The sequence below is a fragment of the Conger conger genome, chromosome 16, assembly GCF_963514075.1.
Source record: "Conger conger chromosome 16, fConCon1.1, whole genome shotgun sequence".
NCBI classification, from domain to species: domain Eukaryota; kingdom Metazoa; phylum Chordata; class Actinopteri; order Anguilliformes; family Congridae; genus Conger; species Conger conger.
Window position 1 is genome coordinate 20,618,346 of NC_083775.1, and position 27,435 is coordinate 20,645,780.

Consider the following 27,435-nt stretch of genomic DNA (forward strand, 5'->3'; position numbering starts at 1 on the left):
CTGCCCAACCCTGTTCCTGGAGATCTACGGTACCGAAGGTTTTAATTTCACCACTGATTTGATGCTACTAATTAACAGCTCAACAAGATCACTAGTTGGAGTGAAAACATACAAGACAGCAGATCCCCAGGAAACAGGGTTGGACAGCCCTGCATTAGAGCTTTTGATGGTGTAATTTGTAAAGATTTGATCATCCAAAGCCTTGCTAAATCATAACCGATACAGCACAAGGGGCTAAATGCCTTTGTCATGTTCACACCCCCACAATGCAGAACCCTCCCTCTGAGCCATTGAGCGAACGGCCAGTGCAACAGCCGTACACCGGCAGCATCCTGAAGCACTGCAGCTATTGAACGCGCCCTGAAATTCCCTGTGCCAGGATCTCAGCGGGGGGAGTTGCAAACGCCCCATAGAAAACAACTCCTAGTGGCTTCTGTGCATGCCAATGTGAACACTGAACAAAGGCGTCTCTTGAGCACTATCAACTGTCACAGGCTGATACAAATGCGGACGGATGCTGCGGCCAACATTGACATTGATGCTGGGGCCTCCCCTTTTATAAAAGGTACACATTTGTACATGTTTCAGACGCAGTCAGCCACATTTTGAGCTGGTTTTCACAGGACTATCAAAATGTAAACACAGGCATATGAAACCAAGCTCTTTTGTTACTTTTGCTAGTTCTTTACAGCTTGCCTAGATGCAATACGAATTGCCTGAGTTCTGGTGTACTCGCTCTTACCAACATGGTTGAATGAAATATGGTGTCCTCTGTGAACCTTAAGAAACGTTGTACAATAAAGCCATAAGTGAATCACAGCTAAAACACAGATAAATTATTTAATAATTATAATACTGCAGCACCCTGTGGTGTTCTTAACCCAAATATTGATTTATATAACTAGCTTGTCAATTGCTAGTTTAGAATGTAAACAGCCTGACAGGAATTAATATGCAGCCACACATAATCTTTCTTTCAATTGTCCAACCATGGGTGCTTTCTTGAAAAATGCATACTCCACTACTACCTTCCTCTACTGGTTGCCCAGGAAACCGAACTTCCTCCCTCCACCTTCCCAATATTGGAGTAGACAAGCAAAGCGGCTTCAACTCGGCCCTTGTGCACTGTATAATTGATATTTTAGATCTGACCTCCTCCACACCACATATTACAAATAATCCTGTAGAATAAGGAAGTGCCATTACGCCTCATTTTATCGGTATGTTTGTTTAGATTAGAAAAACTTTATTATCCACACCATCCCATGTGGATATCTGTCTTTTGTGACACATGGCATATACAACACATTACAACCATGGCATAGATTACAGACATAAAACACCCAGGCCTTGTACTAACAAATGTGCAAATACGCAAACATACACTGATTTGTATTGTTTTTGTAGGAATTCTTACTGCATTTGGAACAATGGACCTCTTACAGAGATTCTTAATGGCTCTTGACATCAGATATCATCTACCTGAGGGGAGTTACACACACTGTGAGGAAAGTGGATGAGATTTTTCATCAATAATACTTCCTGTTTGCCTCAGGATGTGTGAATTATACAATTTTGTGAGCTGTGTCTGAATTGCCCCCACAACCTTACTACCTAGGTTTACCACTGTCATGAGTTTGCTCTTAGTCTTATTATGGAGATGACCAAACCAGACAGACACATAGTAGCACAAGATACTTTCAACAAGGCTCTTGTATGCCATCTCTACAATATTTTGGCTAACCTGAAAATCACACAGTTTAGCCGCTGCAGACTCATGTAAAATCTCATCAAAACATCGAAAATTGTCTAAAATTGTTCCATGGTACTTGACAAGTTACCCTATCAACAGTTTCCCTATTTATTACTACTGATGGCAGCTGATGCAAAACATTTATTTTATTTGTAAAAAACCATCTCTTTGGTTTTTTCCACATTGATTTCCAAAGCACTTCGCTGACACCAGTTCTCGAGGGCAGTAAAATAATTGAAATATTGGAAACCGATCTTTGTGGACTCCCTCCCTCCACTGTCCCAATATTGGAGTAGACAAGCAAAGCACCTTAAACTCAGGGTCTCAATTCATTGAAATATATCGGTGTGCTTCACCCAAAAGTTGCCGTTAAGAGTGTCATATTTTGTGTATAATTTCTATTTTAGATCTGACCTCCTCCACACCACATTAAACATAGAAAGGTTTATTGTCAGGTATGGTGGTGACTTCATCATGTGATGGATATGTTTGTCTTCGACATGAACTTGGAGTGGAATTGGATTTGAATTCAGGAAAGAATTTGAATGGCATCACCATTGTAGGCCTGATAACAATGAGATGGCTTACAGGGAGAAGTGTCACGTTTCAGGTCTGTCTCGCCATGTTTTATGTTTATTCATGTTGTCTTAGTCACGTAGTGTCTTATCATGTATTATGTTAGTCTAGGTTCGTCATGTTGTTTAGTTTATTTCTTGTTACGATTTATTTTCTCGTCATGTCTAGTTATGTTTCGTTACGATTATATTACCTGGTTATGTTGTGTGATTATCGTCTTAGTTTCGCTTTGTGTTATGTTTCGATGCATGTTTATTGTTACGTTAACTGGTCGTTGTTATGCATACACTTTTAAATGTTTTTCCGCAAACCTTGCGTTCCGCCTTTTCTCTCTCTCTCTCTCTCTCTCGTTCTGTCCTTCACTCCCCTAGTGTTTCTATTTGTCTATTTACTAAAACTACTAACGCTAGATCAGGATTGGGTAGAAACTAACAAGACTAATCATGTGTTCATGTTACCTTACGTTTCTCGTGCATGTCATTTACTAATTTACTAATGCTAGGGCAGGATAGGTTTATTACTAACGATTACTAATCTCCTTGTTAAACTTGTCATCCATCGCACCTGTTTTCCATTTCCTTGCTACGCTCTAACTAATTGTCTACACCTGTCTACACCTGCATTTATAGCCCAGTCGCGCAACTGTTCACTGCGAAATTGTCTGCCTCTGTTTACCACGCAACTCTTGAGCATTATTTACTGTTTGATTACACGTTACGATCCACGCCTGTTTACCGACCATTGTTTATTGATTTCTGTTTTGTGACCATCGTTTGTTTTTTGACTTCGTCCTTGCCTACCGGTTTTGTACTTTTGCTTCGCTGATTGTTTCATGGTTTCGACTCCCGCTTCGTCCACGACTACGCCTCTGCCTGCCGTCCGTCTGTTCATCTGCCCCGCTGACAGCTCTCCTGCTACCGGACCTCCCTGCACGTCTACCGACTACGAGTTTGCCTCTTCCCTCGGCACCGTGCTTTTTGTTTGTTTACTTTTTGTTTGGCTGGATCTACGTGTATGGACTTTGCTTGTGTTGACTACTCTCCTGGGATTCGTCCCGAATAAAGCCCTGAGGGGTCTTTATATTACTATTGTTTCTGAGTCGTGCATTTTGGGTCCAACCCCCACGCACCCGTCTCAAGAAGGTCGGACTCCTAGTAAAGTGGTGTCAGAACAGCAACCTCTCTCTCAATATTGGTTAAAGGAGTTGGTCATTGACTTCAGCAGGCAGGAGGTGGACCACACCCATAGTTACATCAGAGGGAATGCTGTGGAGAGGTTCAGCTGTTTCAGATTCCTGGGTGTAACCACCACTGATGACCTCAAGTGGACACAGCACATCACAACTGTATCAGGAAGGCTCAACAGCACCTTTTCTTCCTCATGACTATTGGTGCTTACCAACTTCTGCAGGTGCACAATGGAGTTCATCCTCACAGGCTGCATGAGATCATGGAACACTAACTCTGGTTTGATGACAGAGAGGACACTTGGAATTGTAGACTTGTTGACACCATGATGCAACTAACCTCTGAGATTCTCCTACTGTGATCTTTACAGAAACTTTTGACTTTCAAACCATCCTCTACACTGTGCATGCAGGTATTGGCACTGATGATTTATTCATTGTTGCTTCCACCTCTAGCAAGGATAACTGAGTCTATAATGCATGAGATTAAGGAATGCATTTGGAGGGATTTTGGACAATTCCTCTATGCAGATCCTAGCAAGAATCTTCACATTCTTGGGTTGACATTTATCAACTGCCCTCTTCAGTTCAGCCTGCAGGCTTTCGGTTGGATTGAGGTCTGGAACCTGAGATAGTCGCTGCAGAACATAGATTTGGTTCTGAAGTAAAAATACCTTTCAGAATTTTTTTGTATGCATTTTGTGCCAATAACTCTAGAGGCCACTGTATCCCAGTGAAACAGGAAGTGGATGGCCACTTAAGAGTTTCTAAAGACGTGTTTAAAAAGTAAAACATGAATGGGAATATATACTCAGTGAGCACATTATTAGGTATTTATTAGACATATTTTTTTGACTTGCTGGTCTCCTGCTGCTGCAGCCTATCCACTTAGTGGTTTGACGTGTTTTGAGATTCTCTTCTGCACACCACTCTTAAACACGTTTTTGCCTGCAGAACTGCTGCCCACTCGATAAGAACCTCTGCTAAATGCCATTAATGTAATGTTTTTTGTTTTTCGCACAGGCGATTTCAATGAACAACCTAGGGTCTCAAGCCCCAACGATATAGAAATTAAAGTTTTGAGCAAATGTGTGGACACATTTTTCCATGGGGGAGATGGATGTAAAGTGTACAGTAAACAGAGATTTAATGTCTAATCGATGGACGGAGAAGGGGCAGCAAGTGGGTAATGTTGAATGGCCACGGGAGGAATGTGCATTGGAAGTGGGAGAAGACGTGTGTAGAAGCTCTATTGAAGTCCCTATTAAACGAATTTGTAATCATTTACTGCCCCCTGTAGGCTGAAGGGCAAGAAGTGAATCTTCCAGTATTTGGCGATTTCTTACACAATGGACATATTTAAGAATTGATGCCACGACAAGATTCGCACTGACTGTATCTAAATTTTAAATAGTCATGCAAGCAAGTTGCCATTGTTTAAAGACCGTAGCAGAGATAAACAACGAGTTTCCACAGGTTCCAAATAGATGGTGCTGTTTAGTTCAAAGAAAAAAAAAAAAAAAAAGACAAATAAAAGTGAAAATACAGCAAGTCAGTGAGTGCACGGGTTTGCAGTTACGCACAGAGTGCGCACGGAGCGCCAGTGTTTCTGCAATAACTAGACTGATTCTCTCTAACATGTGACTGTATTAGTTGCTCACATGGCAGCTTCAGTGCATGATCCGCTTTAGTTTTAAAGCCCGGTGGTCAAACTTCCCTGGTCACAACACCGCAGCTGAGACGGACTCGGCCAGACGAGCCATGGCGAGCGAAGGACAGAAAGTGGTGCTGATCACCGGTTGCTCCTCCGGAATTGGTTTACGGATTGCTGTTGTGCTGGCTAAGGATGAAAAGAAGCGATATTATGGTAAACAACATTTCTGTATCCTTTTTAAATGACATGCTACTGCTCTTTGGTGTCTTAAAACGTCGTAAATAAGTTTATATGGGCTTACAAATCATAGAACCGTTATTTTAAAATTCCACTGGCTGAAATAATTGCACACTTCGTCTTTTTAAAAGTTGTTTTTTCTTTAAATCGTTCATGGTACCGCTGTTTTCCAAATGTGTTCAATCTGTCTTGACTTGTAAATCGTCGACCTCTCTCCCCCATGAGAGACTCGGTGCTATTATCATGTGAAAGCGCAGTTTCCAGGGTACGGCTCCGCGAGGATGCAGTTTGCCAGCCGGGGATTATACAAGACTGCCAGTCCTCTTTCAAGTCACTTCTCCATTACAAAGCTCCCTTTATCGCTGTGCATTGTAGATCGCTGCCCGGTTTAGAGCCGTGTCTAATGGGCGCATAGTTCGCACATTGCAGCGAGTGTTGAGAGAGGGACAAAGTTTGTGAACTGTACAAGCCGGGTTCACCGTAGCACTGGGCTCCATTTACGTTGGAATGATGTCTGTAAGAGCGGCTTCTACCCTCCTACACACACCTTATCCCTGCACAATGCCAACAGTAATATTTTAGGCCTATGTGTTCCGGGGTAAGTGGTACTATGATTAATAATCGCGAAACCCACTCGCTTTCGGTAATACTTGTTGAACTTTGGCCGGTTGCTCACAGCTCGTAAACAAGTTGCTTGAAAGAGTTCAGGCACAGAGTAAGGGAAGCGTGTCAGAAATATTCGGTGATGAAACCGTTTTGCTTTCAGAAATAAATCGGTGCTCTGTTATTCATGAGACATTTGCCAATTTGAAATAGGCCAGCTAACTCCCATTGCAGAATGGTTTACATAATTATACGGATTAAGATTAAATTATTACTCCAGCAACACAATGCAACAGTTGTATTAATGAATCCCTTGGAGTGACGTCACTGTTTGTAAATACATCAGCCTAAGTGAAAGTTTGAAGAATCAATTTCATGGATATTATTTGCTTCATAAAGACTAGGAGTGGGATCAACCACAGTGTGTCTACACTTGCTTTCCTGCAACCAATAAGACCACACACATGATCACTTACAGTAAATGCAGCCATGCTCACACTAGCTTTTGCATGCTGTCATGCAGGCAAACACACACTGACACACTCACACGCAATCACAAATTACCTATATCATTCCCTCAATTGTAATGTGTTTTATATCCTAAATGTTTCACTAGTTGAGGATCCTGATGGTTGACAGAAAAGCTTTTTTAAAATTGTATTTATGAACACATAAATATGTGATACATTTGTCCCTGATGAGAAAGTGACTGTAATAAGCTCTTAAACATAACTTTAACTCGTCCACACCTTTTCGGGCGGGACGTGTGGTGCAGTGAAAGCTAATCTCTACCACAATACTACATAAAACTATTTATGACTCCAGTAAATTGTGTGTCAGTGTTATGGAGTTGCAGTTTGTATATGCAGTTTGTGTGCTTTGCATAACTGTGCGTAATAGAACATTTGGCTAGCAGATTGTTGTGACTTACTATTCATTCTGACCGGTCAGGTCAGGGTTGCACAGACGTGCATTGTTTTACAAACCAAGCTCATGCAACCTTACATAGGCTGTTTTATACTGGTCAGCTTCAGTCAGACTGTACTGTACTGGTCAGCTTCAGTCACACTATACGATACTGGTCAGCTTCAGTCACACTGTACTGGTCAGCTTCAGTCAGACTGTACTGGTCAGCTTCAGTCACACTGTACTGTACTGGACAGCTTCAGTCACACTGTACTGTACTGGTCAGCTTCAGTCACACTGTACTATACTGGTCAGCTTCAGTCAGACTGTACTGTACTGGTCAACTTCAGTCAGACTGTACTATACAGGTCAGCTTCAGTCAGACTGTACTGTACTGGTCAGCTTGAGTCACACTGTACTGGTCAGCTTGAGTCACACTGTACTGTCCTGGTCAGCTTCAGTCACACTGTACTATACTGGTCAGCTTCATTCACACTGTACTGTACAGGTCAGCTTCAGTCACACTGTACTATACTGGTCAGCTTCAGTCACACTGTACTGTCCTGGTCAGCTCCATTCACACTGTATTGGTCAGCTTCAGTCACACTGTACTATACTGGTCAGCTTCAGTCACACTGTACTGGTACTGGTCAGCTTCAGTCACACTGTACTGGTCAGCTTCAGTCACACTGTACAATACTGGTCAGCTTTAGTCACACTGTACTATACTGGTCAGCTTCAGTCACACTGTACTATACTGGTCAGCTTCAGTCAGACTGTCCTGGACAGCTTCAGTGAAACTGTACTGGTCAGCTTCAGTCACACTGTACTATACTGGTCAGCTTCAGTCAGACTGTACTGGTCAGCTTCAGTCAGAATGTACTGGTCAGCTTCAGTCAGACTGTACTGTACTGGTCAGCTTCAGTCACACTGTACTGTCCTGGTCAGCTTCAGTCACACGGTACTATACTGGTCATCTTTAGTCACACTGTACTGGTACTGGTCAGCTTCAGTTACACTGTACTGGTCAGCTTCAGTCACACTGTCCTGGTCAGCTTCAGTCAGACTGTACTGTCCTGGTCAGCTTCAGTCACACTGTACTGGTACTGGTCGGCTTCAGTCAGATTGTACTCGTCAGCTTTAGTCAGACTGTACTATACTGGTCAGCTTCAGTCACACTGTACTGTATTGGTCAGCTTCAGTCACACTGTACTGGTCAGCTTCAGTCAGACTGTACTGGTCAGCTTCAGTCACACTGTACTGTCCTGGTCAGCTTCAGTCACACTGTACTATACTGGTCAACTTCAGTCAGACTGTCCTGGTCAGCTTCAGTGAAACTGTACTGGTCAGCTTCAGTCACACTGTACTGGTCAGCTTCAGTCACACTGTACTATACTGGTCAGCTTCTGTCACACTGTACTATACTGGTCAGCTTCAGTCACACTGTACTGGTACTGGTCAGCTTCAGTCACACTGTACTGGTCAGCTTCATTCATACTGTACTGTACAGGTCAGCTTCAGTCACACTGTACTATACTGGTCAGCTTCAGTCATACTGTACTGTACTGGTCAGCTTCAGTCAGACTGTACTGGTCAGCTTCAGTCAGACTACTATACTGGTCAGCTTCAGTCAGACTGTACTGTCCTGGTCAGCTTCAGTCACACTGTACTGTCCTGGTCAGTTTCAGTCACACTGTACTATACTGGTGAGCTTCAGTCACACTGTACTATACTGTTGAGCTTCAGTCACACTGTACTGGTACTGGTCAGCTTCAGTCAGACTGTACTATACTGGTCAGCCTCAGTCACACTGTACTGGTCAGCTTCAGTCAGACTGTACAATACTGGTCAGCTTCAGTCAGACTGTACTATACTGGTCAGCCTCAGTCACACTGTACTGGTCAGCTTCAGTCAGACTGTACAATACTGGTCAGCTTCAGTCACACTGTACTGTCCTGGTCAGCTTCAGTCACACTGTACTATACTGGTCAGCTTCAGTCAGACTGTCCTGGTCAGCTTCAGTGAAACTGTACTGGTCAGCTTCAGTCACACTGTACTATACTGGTCAGCTTCTGTCACACTGTACTACACTGGTCAGCTTCAGTCACACTGTACTGGTACTGGTCAGCTTCAGTCACACTGTACTGGTCAGCTTCAGTCACACTGTACAATACTGGTCAGCTTCAGTCAGACTGTACTATACTGGTCAGCTTTAGTCAGACTGTACTATACTGGTCAGCTTCAGTCAGACTGTCCTGCACAGCTTCAGTGAAACTGTACTGGTCAGCTTCGGTCACACTGTACTATACTGGTCAGCTTCGGTCACACTGTACTATACTGGTCAGCTTCAGTCAGACTGTACTGGTCAGCTTCAGTCAGACTGTACTGGTCAGCTTCAGTCACACTGTACTGGTCAGCTTCAGTCACACTGTACTGTCCTGGTCAGCTTCAGTCACACTGTACTATACTGGTCATCTTTAGTCAGACTGTCCTGGTCAGCTTCAGTCACACTGTACTGGTCAGCTTCAGTCACACTGTACTATACTGGTCAGCTTCTGTCACACTGTACTATACTGGTCAGCTTCAGTCACACTGTACAATACTGGTCAGCTTTAGTCACACTGTACTATACTGGTCAGCTTCAGTCACACTGTACTATACTGGTCAGCTTCAGTCAGACTGTACTGGTCAGCTTCAGTCAGACTGTACTGGTCAGCTTCAGTCAGACTGTACTGTACTGGTCAGCTTCAGTCACACTGTACTGTCCTGGTCAGCTTCAGTCACACTGTACTATACTGGTCATCTTTAGTTACACTGTACTGGTACTGGTCAGCTTCAGTCAGTGTGTACTGTACTGGTCAGCTTCAGTCACACTGTCCTGGTCAGCTTCAGTCAGACTGTACTGTCCTGGTCAGCTTCAGTCACACTGTACTGGTACTGGTCGGCTTCAGTCAGATTGTACTCGTCAGCTTTAGTCAGACTGTACTATACTGGTCAGCTTCAGTCACACTGTACTGTATTGGTCAGCTTCAGTCACACTGTACTGTATTGGTCAGCTTCAGTCACACTGTACTGGTCAGCTTCAGTCAGACTGTACTGGTCAGCTTCAGTCACACTGTACTGTCCTGGTCAGCTTCAGTCACACTGTACTATACTGGTCAACTTCAGTCAGACTGTCCTGGTCAGCTTCAGTGAAACTGTACTGGTCAGCTTCAGTCACACTGTACTATACTGGTCAGCTTCTGTCACACTGTACTATACTGGTCAGCTTCAGTCACACTGTACTGGTACTGGTCAGCTTCAGTCACACTGTACTGGTCAGCTTCATTCATACTGTACTGTACAGGTCAGCTTCAGTCACATTGTACTATACTGGTCATCTTCAGTCATACTGTACTGTACTGGTCAGCTTCAGTCAGACTGTACTGGTCAGCTTCAGTCAGACTACTATACTGGTCAGCTTCAGTCAGACTGTACTGTCCTGGTCAGCTTCAGTCACACTGTACTGTCCTGGTCAGCTTCAGTCACACTGTACTATACTGGTGAGCTTCAGTCACACTGTACTATACTGTTGAGCTTCAGTCACACTGTACTGGTACTGGTCAGCTTCAGTCAGACTGTACTGGTACTGGTCAGCTTCAGTCAGACTGTACTATACTGGTCAGCCTCAGTCACACTGTACTGGTCAGCTTCAGTCAGACTGTACTATACTGGTCAGACTCAGTCACACTGTACTGGTCAGCTTCAGTCAGACTGTACAATACTGGTCAGCTTCAGTCACACTGTACTATACTGGTCAGCTTCAGTCAGACTGTCCTGGTCAGCTTCAGTGAAACTGTACTGGTCAGCTTCAGTCACACTGTACTATACTGGTCAGCTTCTGTCACACTGTACTATACTGGTCAGCTTCAGTCACACTGTACTGGTACTGGTCAGCTTCAGTCACACTGTACTGGTCAGCTTCAGTCACACTGTACAATACTGGTCAGCTTCAGTCAGACTGTACTATACTGGTCAGCTTTAGTCAGACTGTACTATACTGGTCAGCTTTAGTCAGACTGTACTATACTGGTCAGCTTCAGTCAGACTGTCCTGCACAGCTTCAGTGAAACTGTACTGGTCAGCTTCGGTCACACTGTACTATACTGGTCAGCTTCGGTCACACTGTACTATACTGGTCAGCTTCAGTCAGACTGTACTGGTCAGCTTCAGTCAGACTGTACTGGTCAGCTTTAGTCAGACTGTACTGTACTGGTCAGCTTCAGTCAGACTGTACTGTCCTGGTCAGCTTCAGTCACACTGTACTGTCCTGGTCAGCTTCAGTCACACTGTACTATACTGGTGAGCTTCAGTCACACTGTACTATACTGTTGAGCTTCAGTCACACTGTACTGGTACTGGTCAGCTTCAGTCAGACTGTACTATACTGGTCAGCCTCAGTCACACTGTACTGGTCAGCTTCAGTCAGACTGTACAATACTGGTCAGCTTCAGTCAGACTGTACTATACTGGTCAGCCTCAGTCACACTGTACTGGTCAGCTTCAGTCAGACTGTACAATACTGGTCAGCTTCAGTCACACTGTACTGTCCTGGTCAGCTTCAGTCACACTGTACTATACTGGTCAGCTTCAGTCAGACTGTCCTGGTCAGCTTCAGTGAAACTGTACTGGTCAGCTTCAGTCACACTGTACTATACTGGTCAGCTTCTGTCACACTGTACTATACTGGTCAGCTTCAGTCACACTGTACTGGTACTGGTCAGCTTCAGTCACACTGTACTGGTCAGCTTCAGTCACACTGTACAATACTGGTCAGCTTCAGTCAGACTGTACTATACTGGTCAGCTTTAGTCAGACTGTACTATACTGGTCAGCTTTAGTCAGACTGTACTATACTGGTCAGCTTCAGTCAGACTGTCCTGCACAGCTTCAGTGAAACTGTACTGGTCAGCTTCGGTCACACTGTACTATACTGGTCAGCTTCGGTCACACTGTACTATACTGGTCAGCTTCAGTCAGACTGTACTGGTCAGCTTCAGTCAGACTGTACTGGTCAGCTTCAGTCAGACTGTACTGTACTGGTCAGCTTCAGTCACACTGTACTGTCCTGGTCAGCTTCAGTCACACTGTACTATACTGGTCATCTATAGTCACACTGTACTGGTACTGGTCAGCTTCAGTTACACTGTCCTGGTCAGCTTCAGTCAGACTGTACTGTCCTGGTCGGCTTCAGTCAGATTGTACTCGTCAGCTTTAGTCAGACTGTACTATACTGGTCAGCTTCAGTCACACTGTACTGTATTGGTCAGCTTCAGTCACACTGTACTGGTCAGCTTCAGTCAGACTGTACTGGTCAGCTTCAGTCACACTGTACTGTTCTGGTCAGCTTCAGTCACACTGTACTATACTGGTCAGCTTCAGTCAGACTGTCCTGGTCAGCTTCAGTGAAACTGTACTGGTCAGCTTCAGTCACACTGTACTGGTCAGCTTCAGTCACACTGTACTATACTGGTCAGCTTCTGTCACACTGTACTATACTGGTCAGCTTCAGTCACACTGTACTGGTACTGGTCAGCTTCAGTCTCACTGTACTGGTCAGCTTCAGTCAGACTGTACTGGTCAGCTTCAGTCACACTGTACTGTCCTGGTCAGCTTCAGTCACACTGTACTATACTGGTCAGCTTCAGTCAGACTGTCCTGGTCAGCTTCAGTGAAACTGTACTGGTCAGCTTCAGTCAGACTGTACTGGTCAGCTTCAGTCACACTGTACTGTCCTGGTCAGCTTCAGTCACACTGTACTATACTGGTCAGCTTCAGTCAGACTGTCCTGGTCAGCTTCAGTGAAACTGTACTGGTCAGCTTCAGTCACACTGTACTGGTCAGCTTCAGTCACACTGTACTATACTGGTCAGCTTCTGTCACACTGTACTATACTGGTCAGCTTCAGTCACACTGTACTGGTACTGGTCAGCTTCAGTCACACTGTACTGTATTGGTCAGCTTCAGTCACACTGTACTGGTCAGCTTCAGTCAGACTGTACTGGTCAGCTTCAGTCACACTGTACTGTTCTGGTCAGCTTCAGTCACACTGTACTATACTGGTCAGCTTCAGTCAGACTGTCCTGGTCAGCTTCAGTGAAACTGTACTGGTCAGCTTCAGTCACACTGTACTGGTCAGCTTCAGTCACACTGTACTATACTGGTCAGCTTCTGTCACACTGTACTATACTGGTCAGCTTCAGTCACACTGTACTGGTACTGGTCAGCTTCAGTCTCACTGTACTGGTCAGCTTCAGTCAGACTGTACTGGTCAGCTTCAGTCACACTGTACTGTCCTGGTCAGCTTCAGTCACACTGTACTATACTGGTCAGCTTCAGTCAGACTGTTCTGGTCAGCTTCAGTGAAACTGTACTGGTCAGCTTCAGTCACACTGTACTGGTACTGGTCAGCTTCAGTCTCACTGTACTGGTCAGCTTCAGTCAGACTGTACTGGTCAGCTTCAGTCACACTGTACTGTCCTGGTCGGCTTCAGTCAGATTGTAATCGTCAGCTTTAGTCAGACTGTACTATACTGGTCAGCTTCAGTCACACTGTACTGTATTGGTCAGCTTCAGTCACACTGTACTGGTCAGCTTCAGTCAGACTGTACTGGTCAGCTTCAGTCACACTGTACTATACTGGTCAGCTTCAGTCAGACTGTCCTGGTCAGCTTCAGTGAAACTGTACTGGTCAGCTTCAGTCACACTGTACTGGTCAGCTTCAGTCACACTGTACTATACTGGTCAGCTTCTGTCACACTGTACTATACTGGTCAGCTTCAGTCACACTGTACTGGTACTGGTCAGCTTCAGTCTCACTGTACTGGTCAGCTTCAGTCAGACTGTACTGGTCAGCTTCAGTCACACTGTACTGTCCTGGTCAGCTTCAGTCACACTGTACTATACTGGTCAGCTTCAGTCAGACTGTCCTGGTCAGCTTCAGTGAAACTGTACTGGTCAGCTTCAGTCAGACTGTACTGGTCAGCTTCAGTCACACTGTACTGTCCTGGTCAGCTTCAGTCACACTGTACTATACTGGTCAGCTTCAGTCAGACTGTCCTGGTCAGCTTCAGTGAAACTGTACTGGTCAGCTTCAGTCACACTGTACTGGTCAGCTTCAGTCACACTGTACTATACTGGTCAGCTTCTGTCACACTGTACTATACTGGTCAGCTTCAGTCACACTGTACTGGTACTGGTCAGCTTCAGTCACACTGTACTGGTCAGCTTCAGTCACACTGTACAATACTGATCAGCTTCAGTCAGACTGTACTATACTGGTCAGCTTTAGTCAGACTGTACTATACTGGTCAGCTTTAGTCAGACTGTACTATACTGGTCAGCTTCAGTCAGACTGTCCTGGACAGCTTCAGTGAAACTGTACTGGTCAGCTTCAGTCACACTGTACTGGTACTGGTCAGCTTCAGTCAGACTGTACTGGTCAGCTTCAGTCACACTGTACTATACTGGTCAGCTTCAGTCACACTGTACTATACTGTCAGCTTCAGTCACACTGTACTGTACTGGTCAGCTTCAGTCAGACGGTACTGGGCAGCTTCAGTCAGACTGTACAATACTGGCCAGCTTCAGTCAGACTGTACCATACTGGTCAGCTTCAGTCACACTGTACTATTCTGGTCAGCTTCAGTCACACTGTACTATACTGGTCAGCTTTAGTCAGACTGTCCTGGTCAGCTTCAGGGAAACTGTACTGGTCAGCTTCAATAACACTGTACTGTACTGGTCAGCTTCAGTCACACTGTACTATACTGGTCAGCTTCAGTCACACTGTACTATACTGGTCAGCTTCAGTCAGACTGTCCTGGTCAGCTTCAGGGAAACTGTACTGGTCAGCTTCAGTAACACTGTACTGGTCAGCTTCAGTAACACTGTACTGTACTGGTCAGCTGCAGTCAGACTACTATACTGGTCAGCTTCAGTCAGACTGTACTGTCCTGGTCAGCTTCAGTCACACTGTACTGTCCTGGTCAGCTTCAGTCACACTGTACTATACTGGTGAGCTTCAGTCAGACTGTACTATACTGTTGAGCTTCAGTCACACTGTACTGGTACTGGTCAGCTTCAGTCAGACTGTACTGGTACTGGTCAGCTTCAGTCAGACTGTACTATACTGGTCAGCCTCAGTCAGACTGTACTGGTCAGCTTCAGTCAGACTGTACAATACTGGTCAGCTTCAGTCACACTGTACTGGTCAGCTTCAGTCAGACTGTACAATACTGGTCAGCTTCAGTCACACTGTACTGTCCTGGTCAGCTTCAGTCACACTGTACTATACTGGTCAGCTTCAGTCAGACTGTCCTGGTCAGCTTCAGTGAAACTGTACTGGTCAGCTTCAGTCACACTGTACTATACTGGTCAGCTTCTGTCACACTGTACTATACTGGTCAGCTTCAGTCACACTGTACTGGTACTGGTCAGCTTCAGTCACACTGTACTGGTCAGCTTCAGTCACACTGTACAATACTGGTCAGCTTCAGTCAGACTGTACTATACTGGTCAGCTTTAGTCAGACTGTACTATACTGGTCAGCTTTAGTCAGACTGTACTATACTGGTCAGCTTCAGTCAGACTGTCCTGCACAGCTTCAGTGAAACTGTACTGGTCAGCTTCGGTCACACTGTACTATACTGGTCAGCTTCGGTCACACTGTACTATACTGGTCAGCCTCAGTCACACTGTACTGGTCAGCTTCAGTCAGACTGTACAATACTGGTCAGCTTCAGTCACACTGTACTGTCCTGGTCAGCTTCAGTCACACTGTACTATACTGGTCAGCTTCAGTCAGACTGTCCTGGTCAGCTTCAGTGAAACTGTACTGGTCAGCTTCAGTCACACTGTACTATACTGGTCAGCTTCTGTCACACTGTACTATACTGGTCAGCTTCAGTCACACTGTACTGGTACTGGTCAGCTTCAGTCACACTGTACTGGTCAGCTTCAGTCACACTGTACAATACTGGTCAGCTTCAGTCAGACTGTACTATACTGGTCAGCTTTAGTCAGACTGTACTATACTGGTCAGCTTTAGTCAGACTGTACTATACTGGTCAGCTTCAGTCAGACTGTCCTGCACAGCTTCAGTGAAACTGTACTGGTCAGCTTCGGTCACACTGTACTATACTGGTCAGCTTCGGTCACACTGTACTATACTGGTCAGCTTCAGTCAGACTGTACTGGTCAGCTTCAGTCAGACTGTACTGGTCAGCTTCAGTCAGACTGTACTGTACTGGTCAGCTTCAGTCACACTGTACTGTCCTGGTCAGCTTCAGTCACACTGTACTATACTGGTCATCTTTAGTCACACTGTACTGGTACTGGTCAGCTTCAGTTACACTGTCCTGGTCAGCTTCAGTCAGACTGTACTGTCCTGGTCGGCTTCAGTCAGATTGTACTCGTCAGCTTTAGTCAGACTGTACTATACTGGTCAGCTTCAGTCACACTGTACTGTATTGGTCAGCTTCAGTCACACTGTACTGCTCAGCTTCAGTCAGACTGTACTGGTCAGCTTCAGTCACACTGTACTGTTCTGGTCAGCTTCAGTCACACTGTACTATACTGGTCAGCTTCAGTCAGACTGTCCTGGTCTGCTTCAGTGAAACTGTACTGGTCAGCTTCAGTCACACTGTACTGGTCAGCTTCAGTCACACTGTACTATACTGGTCAGCTTCTGTCACACTGTACTATACTGGTCAGCTTCAGTCACACTGTACTGGTACTGGTCAGCTTCAGTCTCACTGTACTGGTCAGCTTCAGTCAGACTGTACTGGTCAGCTTCAGTCACACTGTACTGTCCTGGTCAGCTTCAGTCACACTGTACTATACTGGTCAGCTTCAGTCAGACTGTCCTGGTCAGCTTCAGTGAAACTGTACTGGTCAGCTTCAGTCACACTGTACTGGTCAGCTTCAGTCACACTGTACTATACTGGTCAGCTTCTGTCACACTGTACTATACTGGTCAGCTTCAGTCACACTGTACTGGTACTGGTCAGCTTCAGTCACACTGTACTGGTCAGCTTCAGTCACACTGTACAATACTGGTCAGCTTCAGTCAGACTGTACTATACTGGTCAGCTTTAGTCAGACTGTACTATACTGGTCAGCTTTAGTCAGACTGTACTATACTGGTCAGCTTCAGTCAGACTGTCCTGGACAGCTTCAGTGAAACTGTACTGGTCAGCTTCAGTCACACTGTACTGGTACTGGTCAGCTTCAGTCAGACTGTACTGGTCAGCTTCAGTCACACTGTACTATACTGGTCAGCTTCAGTCACACTGTACTATACTGTCAGCTTCAGTCACACTGTACTGTACTGGTCAGCTTCAGTCAGACTGTACTGGGCAGCTTCAGTCAGACTGTACAATACTGGCCAGCTTCAGTCAGACTGTACTATACTGGTCAGCTTCAGTCACACTGTACTATACTGGTCAGCTTCAGTCACACTGTACTATACTGGTCAGCTTTAGTCAGACTGTCCTGGTCAGCTTCAGGGAAACTGTACTGGTCAGCTTCAATAACACTGTACTGTACTGGTCAGCTTCAGTCACACTGTACTGTCCTGGTCAGCTTCAGTCACACTGTACTATACTGGTCAGCTTCAGTCACACTGTACTATACTGGTCAGCTTCAGTCAGACTGTCCTGGTCAGCTTCAGGGAAACTGTACTGGTCAGCTTCAGTAACACTGTACTGGTCAGCTTCAGTAACACTGTACTGTACTGGTCAGCTTCAGTCACACTGTACTATACTGGTCAGCTTCAGTCACACTGTACTATACTGGCCAGCTTCAGTCAGACTGCACTGTCCTGGTCAGCTTCAGTCACACTGTACTGGTACTGGTCGGCTTCAGTCAGATTGTACTCGTCAGCTTTAGTCAGACTGTACTATACTGGTCAGCTTCAGTCACACTGTACCGTATTGGTCAGCTTCAGTCACACTGTACTGGTCAGCTTCAGTCAGACTGTACTGGTCTGCTTCAGTCGCACTACTGTACTGGTCAGCCTCAGTCACACTGTACTATACTGGTCAGCTTCAGTCACACTGTACTGGTCAGCTTCAGTCAGACTGTACTGGTCAGCTTCTGTCACACTGTACTATACTGGTCAGCTTCAGTCACAGTGTACTGGTGAGCTTCAGTCAGACTGTACTGGTCAGCTTCTGTCACACTGTACTGTACTGGTCAGCTCCAGTCACACTGTACTATACTGGTCAGCTTCAGTCAGACTGTACTGTACTGGTCAGCTTCAGTCAAACTGTACTGGACAGCTTCAGTCAGACTGTACTATACTGGTCAGCCTCAGTCAGACTGTACAATACTGGTCAGCTTCAGTCACTCTGTACTGTCCTGGTCAGCTTCAGTCACGCTGTACTATACTGGTCAGCTTCAGTCACACTGTACTATACTGGTGAGCTTCAGTCAGACTGTCCTGGTCAGCTTCAGTGAAACTGTACTGGTCAGCTTCAGTCACACTGTACTGGTCAGCTTCAGTCACACTGTACTGTCCTGGTCAGCTTCAGTCACACTGTACTGTCCTGGTCAGCTTCAGTCACACTGTACTGGTCAGCTTCAGTCACACTGTACTATACTGGTCAGCTTCAGTCACACTGTACTGGTACTGGATGGCCTCAGTCAGACTGTACTGGTCAGCTTTAGTCAGACTGTACTATACTGGTCAGCTTCAGTCACATTGTACTGTATTGGTCAGCTTCAGTCACACTGCACTGGTCAGCTTCAGTCACACTGTACTGGTCAGCTTCAGTCGCACTGTACTGTACTGGTCAGTTTCAGTCACACTGTACTATACTAGTCAGCTTCAGTCACACTGTACTGGTCAGCTTCAGTCACACTGTTCTGTACTGCTCAGCTTCAGTCAGACTGTACTGGTCAGCTTCAGTTACACTGTACTGTACTGGTCAGCTTCAGTCGCATTGTACTATACTGGTCAGCTTCAGTCACACTGTCCTGGTCAGCTTCAGTCAGACTGTACTGTCCTGGTCAGCTTCAGTCACACTGTACTGGTACTGGTCGGCTTCAGTCAGATTGTACTCGTCAGCTTTAGTCAGACTGTACTATACTGGTCAGCTTCAGTCACACTGTACTGTATTGGTCAGCTTCAGTCACACTGTACTGCTCAGCTTCAGTCAGACTGTACTGGTCAGCTTCAGTCACACTGTACTGTTCTGGTCAGCTTCAGTCACACTGTACTATACTGGTCAGCTTCAGTCAGACTGTCCTGGTCTGCTTCAGTGAAACTGTACTGGTCAGCTTCAGTCACACTGTACTGGTCAGCTTCAGTCACACTGTACTATACTGGTCAGCTTCTGTCACACTGTACTATACTGGTCAGCTTCAGTCACACTGTACTGGTACTGGTCAGCTTCAGTCTCACTGTACTGGTCAGCTTCAGTCAGACTGTACTGGTCAGCTTCAGTCACACTGTACTGTCCTGGTCAGCTTCAGTCACACTGTACTATACTGGTCAGCTTCAGTCAGACTGTCCTGGTCAGCTTCAGTGAAACTGTACTGGTCAGCTTCAGTCACACTGTACTGGTCAGCTTCAGTCACACTGTACTATACTGGTCAGCTTCTGTCACACTGTACTATACTGGTCAGCTTCAGTCACACTGTACTGGTACTGGTCAGCTTCAGTCACACTGTACTGGTCAGCTTCATTCATACTGTACTGTACAGGTCAGCTTCAGTCACACTGTACTATACTGGTCAGCTTCAGTCATCCTGTACTGTACTGGTCAGCTTCAGTCAGACTGTACTGGTCAGCTTCAGTCAGACTACTATACTGGTCAGCTTCAGTCAGACTGTACTGTCCTGGTCAGCTTCAGTCACACTGTACTGTCCTGGTCAGTTTCAGTCACACTGTACTATACTGGTGAGCTTCAGTCACACTGTACTATACTGTTGAGCTTCAGTCAGACTGTGCTGTCCTGATCAGCTTCAGTCACACTGTACTGGTCAGCTCCAGTCAAACGGTACTGGTCAGCTCCAGTCACACTGTACTGAATTGGTCAGCTTCAGTCACACTGTACTGTACTAGTCAGTACAGTATACAGTAATGAGCCTAAAAGCCCTTGCCTGCACCTGTTTTACTGTCTACATTGGATTATGGGTTAAGATTGGTAATGTGGGGCCCAGAACAGGGTGGCCCTAAATGCCAAGCAGGGGGGTGGTGGTTTCCCATTACTCATGCACAGGCAATGCAGTAATCCCCCTCCTCATCCACCAGCTTGGTATTACAGTTTTTCCCTTTGTAAGGAAAGCTGCAGTACTCTGACCTCTGGTGAGCTCAGTAACATCAAACAATCAGAACACTTATGGCCCTTTGTTTCGCCCCCCGCCCCCAATTAAATCTTTCCTCCAGAAGTGTACTTGACTGTCCAGCAAATGGTGTGAGTGAATGGTAGTGGGGGTATGTAAGTCAAAAGCAGTTTTATTTAAAAAAAGAAATTTCTGCGGTACCAAAAAATGTACGGAACTGTGAAGTCAAAGTGGAGGTAGCCTATGTACCGAATCAATAATTTTGTCTGTCATTACACCTCTACTGGTTACCTATCATGCCCAGTCTCGATTTCACGTATATCAGAATAGTTCTACAAATAGTTCTACAAGTTATAAACCCTGAAGTGAGAGATACTCTTTTACTTTTCTTTTAATATTTATTTTCTTTTGGAGTTTATTTTCATAAATACGTATATACTCGGTGAGCATTTATTAGGTATTTATTAGACTTATTTTTTCTTCAGTGTTCTGCTGCTGTAACCTGTGCACTTTGACACCTTGTGTGTTTAGAGATGCTCTTCTGTTGTAATGTGTGGTTATTTGCGTTACTGTCATGTTCCTGTCAGGTTTGACCAGTCAGGCCCTTCTCCTCTCTCATTAACAACGCAGTTCTGCCCGCTACTCACTGGATGTTTTTTGTTCTTAGCACCATTCTCTGCAAACTCTAGAGACTGTTGTGCCTGAAAATCCCAGGAGATCAGCAGTATCTGAGATACTCAATCCACCCTGTCTGGCACTAACAGTCATTCCATGGTCAAAGTCACTTAGATCACATTTCTTCCCCATCTGACATTGGTCAGAAAACACAGCTGAACCTCTTGACCAAGTCTGCATGCATTTATGTATTTGGTTGCTGCCACATGATTGGCTGATTAAATATTTGCATTAACAAGGTGGTGTACAGGTCCACCTAATAAAGTGATCACTGAGTGTATATTTGTAGATCAAATTTTGATTTAAGTTCAGTGCTCTAAATGATTTCTGGTTCTTAATCTTAACCCTTATTGTCTCAAGGCTTTTTTTGTGGGTGGTTTTAATGACCCTGGTCGTATATACAGTCAAGCAATTCAGGGTTCAAGGGTACAGCAATACCTGAGAGTCAAGCTTACAAGCTCTGAGTTACAAGCTGTGAGTTGGCTGTCACCGATGCACCACAACTAAGAAAAGTAGCGCCATTAACTAAAAAAGGTTTCTCTTTTTCGGCACACTGCACGCTGTAGCAAAATTTGAGGATACACAACTCCGCTACAAACTCTACCATAGAGTCAAACCGGCCATATTATCACATTACCGTTTCATTCAGAGCAGCCTGCGTCCCGTATTTGGGTGCCTTTTCGTTTTTTTCGTTTAAAACTCTGGTAGATAGGCTAATTAATACGCAATTGTTTTCACTTCACGTACCACTTCCAGGACAATGAAATGGAGCATCCTTGTATTTGAATGTCGCAATTTACTTGACTAAAATTGTTGTTTGTAATAAGTGGTAATTGTTTTGTGTATTAATTGTGATATTAGGTGCAGATATTAAGCTAAATTCTGACAACCTGGAATTAACTCTAGCTTTCTTGTGCATGAACTTATGATGCAACCATACACAGTTGGGCAAGCAACAGCCAAGTGGCCAATTGTCCAATTACTTTTGGTCCTGTGTATTCTAAATTCCTACATGGATCACTGGATATGGATGCAAATACCCTTAAAGCGGGCATTTTGCATTTGCATTGTTTCATTTCAAATCCAAAGTGCTGGAGCTTTAAAAAAATTGTGTGACTGTCCAAATATTTACAGACTGCACCGTATTGCATAAAATATTAACACTGAATTTGCCAACCTGTGAGCACAAACCCAGGCCGCAACACAGGCACATAATGACATAGTTCCCTCACCATTATACTGCCCTGGAGGTGGGACTGCATTCGTATTTCAGTGAGAATTCTGTGGTTAAAAGTCAGCATTCAGGTAACAACTACATTTGGCTGAAAAAGAAGGTTTTCTAACTGCCTGGTAAAATCTGCACTATATTGGTGTTATCATAGTCTAGGTCAGAACATCTCTCAACTTGTCGTGTGCACAGTAAATAAAATAGCCACACAGTACAACAGTATGCATTCGAGCATTCTCTGAACACACAACATTTTTGAACCTTGAAGAGGATGGGCTACAGCAGCAGAAGACCAATACGTCTAAAAAAATCTGTGTAATATATACCTAATGAAATGGTCGCTGAGTGTAGATTTCCACCACTCTAGACATCTGCTCTGGGACGTGTTGGTGAGTTTCAGGAGGTCTGGGTTTTGGCGTGTCTTCCCAGTGATTGCAACCATGCGAGACCTGAAGAAGAAGGACAAGCTGCTGGAGGCCGCTGGCGACACCTACGGGAAGACCCTGACACTGCAGCCACTGGACGTGTGTGACGATGAGTCCGTCAAACAGTGCGTCAGCAGCGTGAAGGACCGCCGCGTGGACGTGCTCAGTGAGTCTCTCCATCCTACCCAGCCTCCCCGTCTGCTGCCAGAGGCCTCGCGCGACTGCGGGACAACACTGACCCCCGGTGGTTGAACACAGTATCTGCCTCCTACAGGACACCAGTTTTTCAAACACATTTACATTTACATTTTAGTCATTTGGCAGACGCTTTTAATCCAAAGCGACTTACAAGTGCATAGGTTCTACCATAAGTCAGAGCATCACATCCAGAAACTAGCAAAATACACAGGAAATGCTGTTCTAAACATAGTTGACATCGTGCAGCTCGACCGCCAGGTGCACGTAAAGAGGGAACCGTAAGGCGACCAGAGCTGGCAGACCGGAGTGGTCTAGCTGGGGAGTAGGGAGTGATCAGGGATTGTATGTAAGGTGGGGCAGTACCCTTACCCTTAGCAGCCTGAAATGCCAACACTAGGGCGCGCGTATAGACCTCCACCCCTACCTTCACCAGCTCTAGCATGCTCGCTCTAAAGACCTTGATTCCCTATCGAGTTCAGTCTTGTGTTCTGTGTGCAAGTTAATATGGCAAACTTGTATTTAGTGTGCTGTGTGCTTCTCCTCCCTGAGTTAATAACGCAGGGATAGGACTGTTGGGTCCGGTTGAGAGTATCAGCATGGAGGATATGAAGAAGGTGTTTGAGACAAACTTCTTCGGTGCTGTGCGCATGATCAAGGAAGTCATGCCCGACATGAAGAAGAGGCGGGCCGGCCACATCATTGTTATGAGCAGTGTGATGGGCCTGCAGGGTAAGTGCCTCCACGCATGATGGATTAAGAAGTGTTTACAGAGGCCGGTGGGTTAGGATCACAGTCACGCACCCCAGTGTGTGACGGATAAAGCAGTGTTTAAAGGCATGCTGAGCAGGATTTCTTTCCTTGCTTCACTCTTGTGTTTACACTCATGAAAATGTCTAGGCCTCCATTCTCAACCCTGCCTAGCTGTTGGTAGCGTTGCAGCTCAGTTGCTGCCGTGATAGCGATGAGCTAAAACCACAGTCTAATATGATTTCTGACACATCTGCTTTCATGGTTGTTTCCACATGTCGTTACTCACATTTGTATGACGTTATAGTTAGTAGCTAGCCTATGGTTAGCCCAGTGACTGCAATCGCGTCTCTTACAAAACCATATGCAGGAAAGCACAGGGGAAAAAAGCCACGCCCAGAAACTGGCTGAGCAGTTTTTAAAATAACAAATACAAGTAGACAGGCAAGGTATTGGGCAGAACTAAACACAGACACAGGTCAGTGTATAATAGTAATGACTGAGCATGTTTGTTTTATAATATTTTCAAGGTGAAAATCCTACGTAGTATGCCTTTAATAGTATGAGATAGGGTGAGATGGGTAATTATTTCAGAAACAGCCTTCAGAGCATAATGGGTAAAGATTACATTTACAGACCTCTGAATAATAAGTAAAGCTGTGAGCAGTGCATGATGGGAGACCCATTGTAATTGGCTCCCTGTCTTTGCTGCAGGGGTGGTGTTTAATGATGTCTACACTGCCTCCAAGTTTGCTATGGAAGGTTTCTGTGAGAGTCTGGCAGTGCAGCTGCTCAAGTTCAATGTTACGTGAGTCACTAATTCACCTCCATTCAACCCTGGTCACACAATTCCAGCTATATTCAGCACAATAAATGAAATTAAAGTATAGTATAGTATAGTATAGTATAGTATAGTATAGTATAGTATAGTATAGTATAGTATAGTATAGTATAGTATAGTATAGTATAGTACGGGGCGGCCTGTAGCGTAGTGGTTAAGGTGAATGACTGGGACATGCAAGGTCAGTGGTTCTAATCCCACAATAAGATCCGCACGGCCGTTGGGCCCTTGAGCAAGGCCCTTAACCCTGCATTGCTCCAGGGGAGGATTGTGTCCTGCTTAGTCTAATCAACTGTACGTTGCTCTGGATAAGAGTATCTGCCAAATGCCAATAATGTAATGTAATTTACAAAGGTCTAGATTATTCAGTTCTGATATTTCTCATTTTAGTACTTGGATTCAGAATATTCTGAAAATGTTAATGACATCATATTGATTGTTCACATTATAATGATGTGTCAGGGTCACTTGACCAGTCATGAAACCTGAGGTGTTGGTGTGTATATGACACACATTGATGAATGGATCTTTTCTCCCTTTACTTTCTTTCTTTTGTCCTTCCTTCACTCCTTGCAGTGTCTCTATGATCGAGCCAGGCCCTGTGCACACAGAATTTGAGGTGAAGATGATGGAGGATGTGGCAAAGATGGAGTATCCAGGTGCAGATGCTGACACTGTGCGCTATTTTAAAGATGTCTACCTGCCGTCCGCCACTGACATCTTCCAGGCCATGGGCCAGACTGCAGAGGACATCGCCAGGGTCAGAAACCCTCCCCTTCTCCCCTGTCACCAATGTTACCTGTGCCCCCTCCCTTCCCTTGTCCTCCCCTTCTCTCTTTGGCCTCTCCCTCTTCCCCTCTCCACACTCCAGCCTAAGCAACATCCATATTCTAATCTACAGACCTGCTCTCCCCCTACAGACCTACTCTCATATAGACCTGCTCTCCCCTACAGACATGCTTTCTCCCCTACAGACCTGCTCTCATATAGAGACCTGCTCTGCCCCCTGCAGACCTGCTCTCATTGAAGTTCTGTTTGTATTTTCCCATTTTCTAATGAGCTTTCTCTTGCTCTCGCCATCCTCTCTCTCTCTCTCTCTCCTCTCTCTCCCCGCTCTCCCCCCCTCTCCTCTCTCTCCCCTCTCTCTCTCCCTCTCTCTCACTCTCCTCTCTCTCCCCCCCTCTCTCTCTCTCCTCTCTCTGCCCCCCCCCCTCTCTCTCTCCCCTCCGCAGTGCACCAAGAAGGTGATGGAGTCCAGCCGGCCGCGCTTCCGTAACCTGACCAACTCTCTGTACACGCCCATTGTAGCCCTGAAGTACGCAGACGAGACGGGCGGGCTGTCGGTGCACACCTTCTACAACCTGCTGTTCAACATGGGGCCCCTGATGCACATCACCATGAACATCCTCAAGTGCCTGACCTGCCGCTGCTTCCGCAGCCGCACCGTCTGACCGACCGACCGACCGACCCCGTCACGCAGCCCCACACAGACACACGCACTTAGGCTCTTTAAACGCTTCGCCGGGCTGCCCCGGGTATGGACAGCCTCGCCGGCAACTAGTTCCTGAATTTATGTTGCGGAAATTGTGAACGGGAAGATAAATGAGTAAATAAATAATGATAGTAGTAAACGAGGGTCTGGGAGAAACGGCACGAGCATGGGCGCTAGCGGTCAGTCGCGCTGTAGCAGAGAGATTAGGAGCCGGTCATATGGTAACGGAGAGGGGTCAGATACAGTGTACGAGAGAGAGAGAGAGAGATCGGTCTGAAGGTATGAGAGAGGTCAGGCTCACTGTAGGAAAGCGAGCGCTTGGTCACACTGTAGGAGAGGGATCAGCCGTGCATTTGGAAAGAAACAAAATTGTCAAAATTGTCAAAATTGTAATTCTTGGGACAGATAATGGTTGAATACTCTGTAGGAGAGCACTGTATCACACAGACACTCTCTCACATGTAACATTATGGGCCAGGTTCACAGACACAGATTAAGTTTAGTCCTGGACTAAAATGAGTTTTCTATGGAGAATATCCATTAAACATTTAATTTACTCTCGGAATAGGCTTAATCTGTGTCTAAGAAACTGGCCCCATATGCTGCATTGACTGCAAAACCACACACCATCACAGCACAGAAATAAACAGTGTAGAACTCACACCCTGTTTGAAATGTGGGCAGGTTTTCCCAAGCTTTCTTGAGAGATGGAAAAATCACTTCTGTTTCCTAGTCAATTCATGCTTAAAAGTGTTGTTTTATGTATCCTTCATTTTAAGCAAAAATTGTTGCTTTTAAAATAACAATAATTATTATTATTCATTTTATTATTGAAGAAAATATATTGATTCTGTTTGGACATTAAAGAGTCCCTTGATTTAATTGCTGCACGAGTGTTGCTCCCACTGTGTGAAGCTTTCGTTTCCAATGGCAGTTCACTAGACACCAACGTGCCGTCAGTCTGCAGTACTCCCGTTGACCAGTAGAGGGCAGTAAAGCTTGTTCAGTAGGTTGTGCTGGCTGACGTGTTTCTGTGATGTAGAGGTATTTAAGCAGAGAATTTCAACAGCAGAGCAGATGGCTGTGACTAAACACGGTGAAAAATAACATGGGTTTTGGCTGTTTGCAGGGATAAAGCTGCTGTAAGGAACACTTGTACCGTGTGTGTGTGTGTGTGTGTGTGTGTGTTTGTATCTGCAGATGTGTTTTGGCAGCTCCTCTGCATCTCTAATCATTTATATCAGCATGTGTGTGTGAGAGAGAGAGTGTGTAAGTGCCGATGTGTGTTGGCAGCTCTTCATCTTAAATCATTTGAATGAGTGTATATGGGGGTGCTGGCCCGATTGCATGTTGTTGAATGTAAAGAGGACACATAACCTCCCATCCCCCACACACACACCCTGCTTTGTGCACAGTGAGAGTGTGACCTGGTTCCCATCATGGAGGAACCCCACCAATACAGACCGCACCCCAAAACCACCAACCTAACCCAGTCCTGTCTGTAGACCAAACCTGAGCTACACAGTGCAGCTGGTAGGGCAGTCCTATCTGTAGACCAAACCTGAGTTGCACAGTGCAGCAGGTC

At 45.4% G+C, this 27,435-nt stretch overlaps 1 protein-coding gene across 2 annotated transcripts; it reads left to right on the plus strand.

Annotated features, from left to right (window-relative positions):
- The first annotated feature begins 5,072 nt into the window (after positions 1 to 5,072).
- On the plus strand, positions 5,073 to 26,738 carry LOC133114876 (retinol dehydrogenase 8-like). 2 transcript variants are annotated; one of them, XM_061224563.1, is made up of 6 exons: positions 5,073 to 5,382; positions 22,548 to 22,738; positions 23,320 to 23,499; positions 24,232 to 24,325; positions 24,935 to 25,118; positions 25,591 to 26,738. In XM_061224563.1, the coding sequence occupies exons 2-6, from the start codon at positions 22,588 to 22,590 to the stop codon at positions 25,807 to 25,809; spliced, it is 828 nt and encodes a 275-aa protein (XP_061080547.1). In that variant the 5' UTR covers positions 5,073 to 5,382; positions 22,548 to 22,587; the 3' UTR covers positions 25,810 to 26,738. The 2 variants fall into 2 exon arrangements, with proteins under 2 accessions (XP_061080547.1, XP_061080545.1); XM_061224561.1 differs by having other exon boundaries at positions 22,577 to 22,738.
- The last annotated feature ends 697 nt before the right edge of the window (positions 26,739 to 27,435 follow it).

Coding starts and splice junctions, on each gene's coding strand:
- LOC133114876 (XM_061224561.1), top strand. CDS start 5,193: ATGATCCGCTTTAGTTTTAAAGCCCGGTGGTCAAACTTCCCTGGTCAC. Junction 5,383..22,576: donor TGAAAAGAAGCGATATTATG/GTAAACAACATT, acceptor GTGTCTTCCCAG/TGATTGCAACCATGCGAGAC. Junction 24,326..24,934: donor CTGCTCAAGTTCAATGTTAC/GTGAGTCACTAA, acceptor CACTCCTTGCAG/TGTCTCTATGATCGAGCCAG.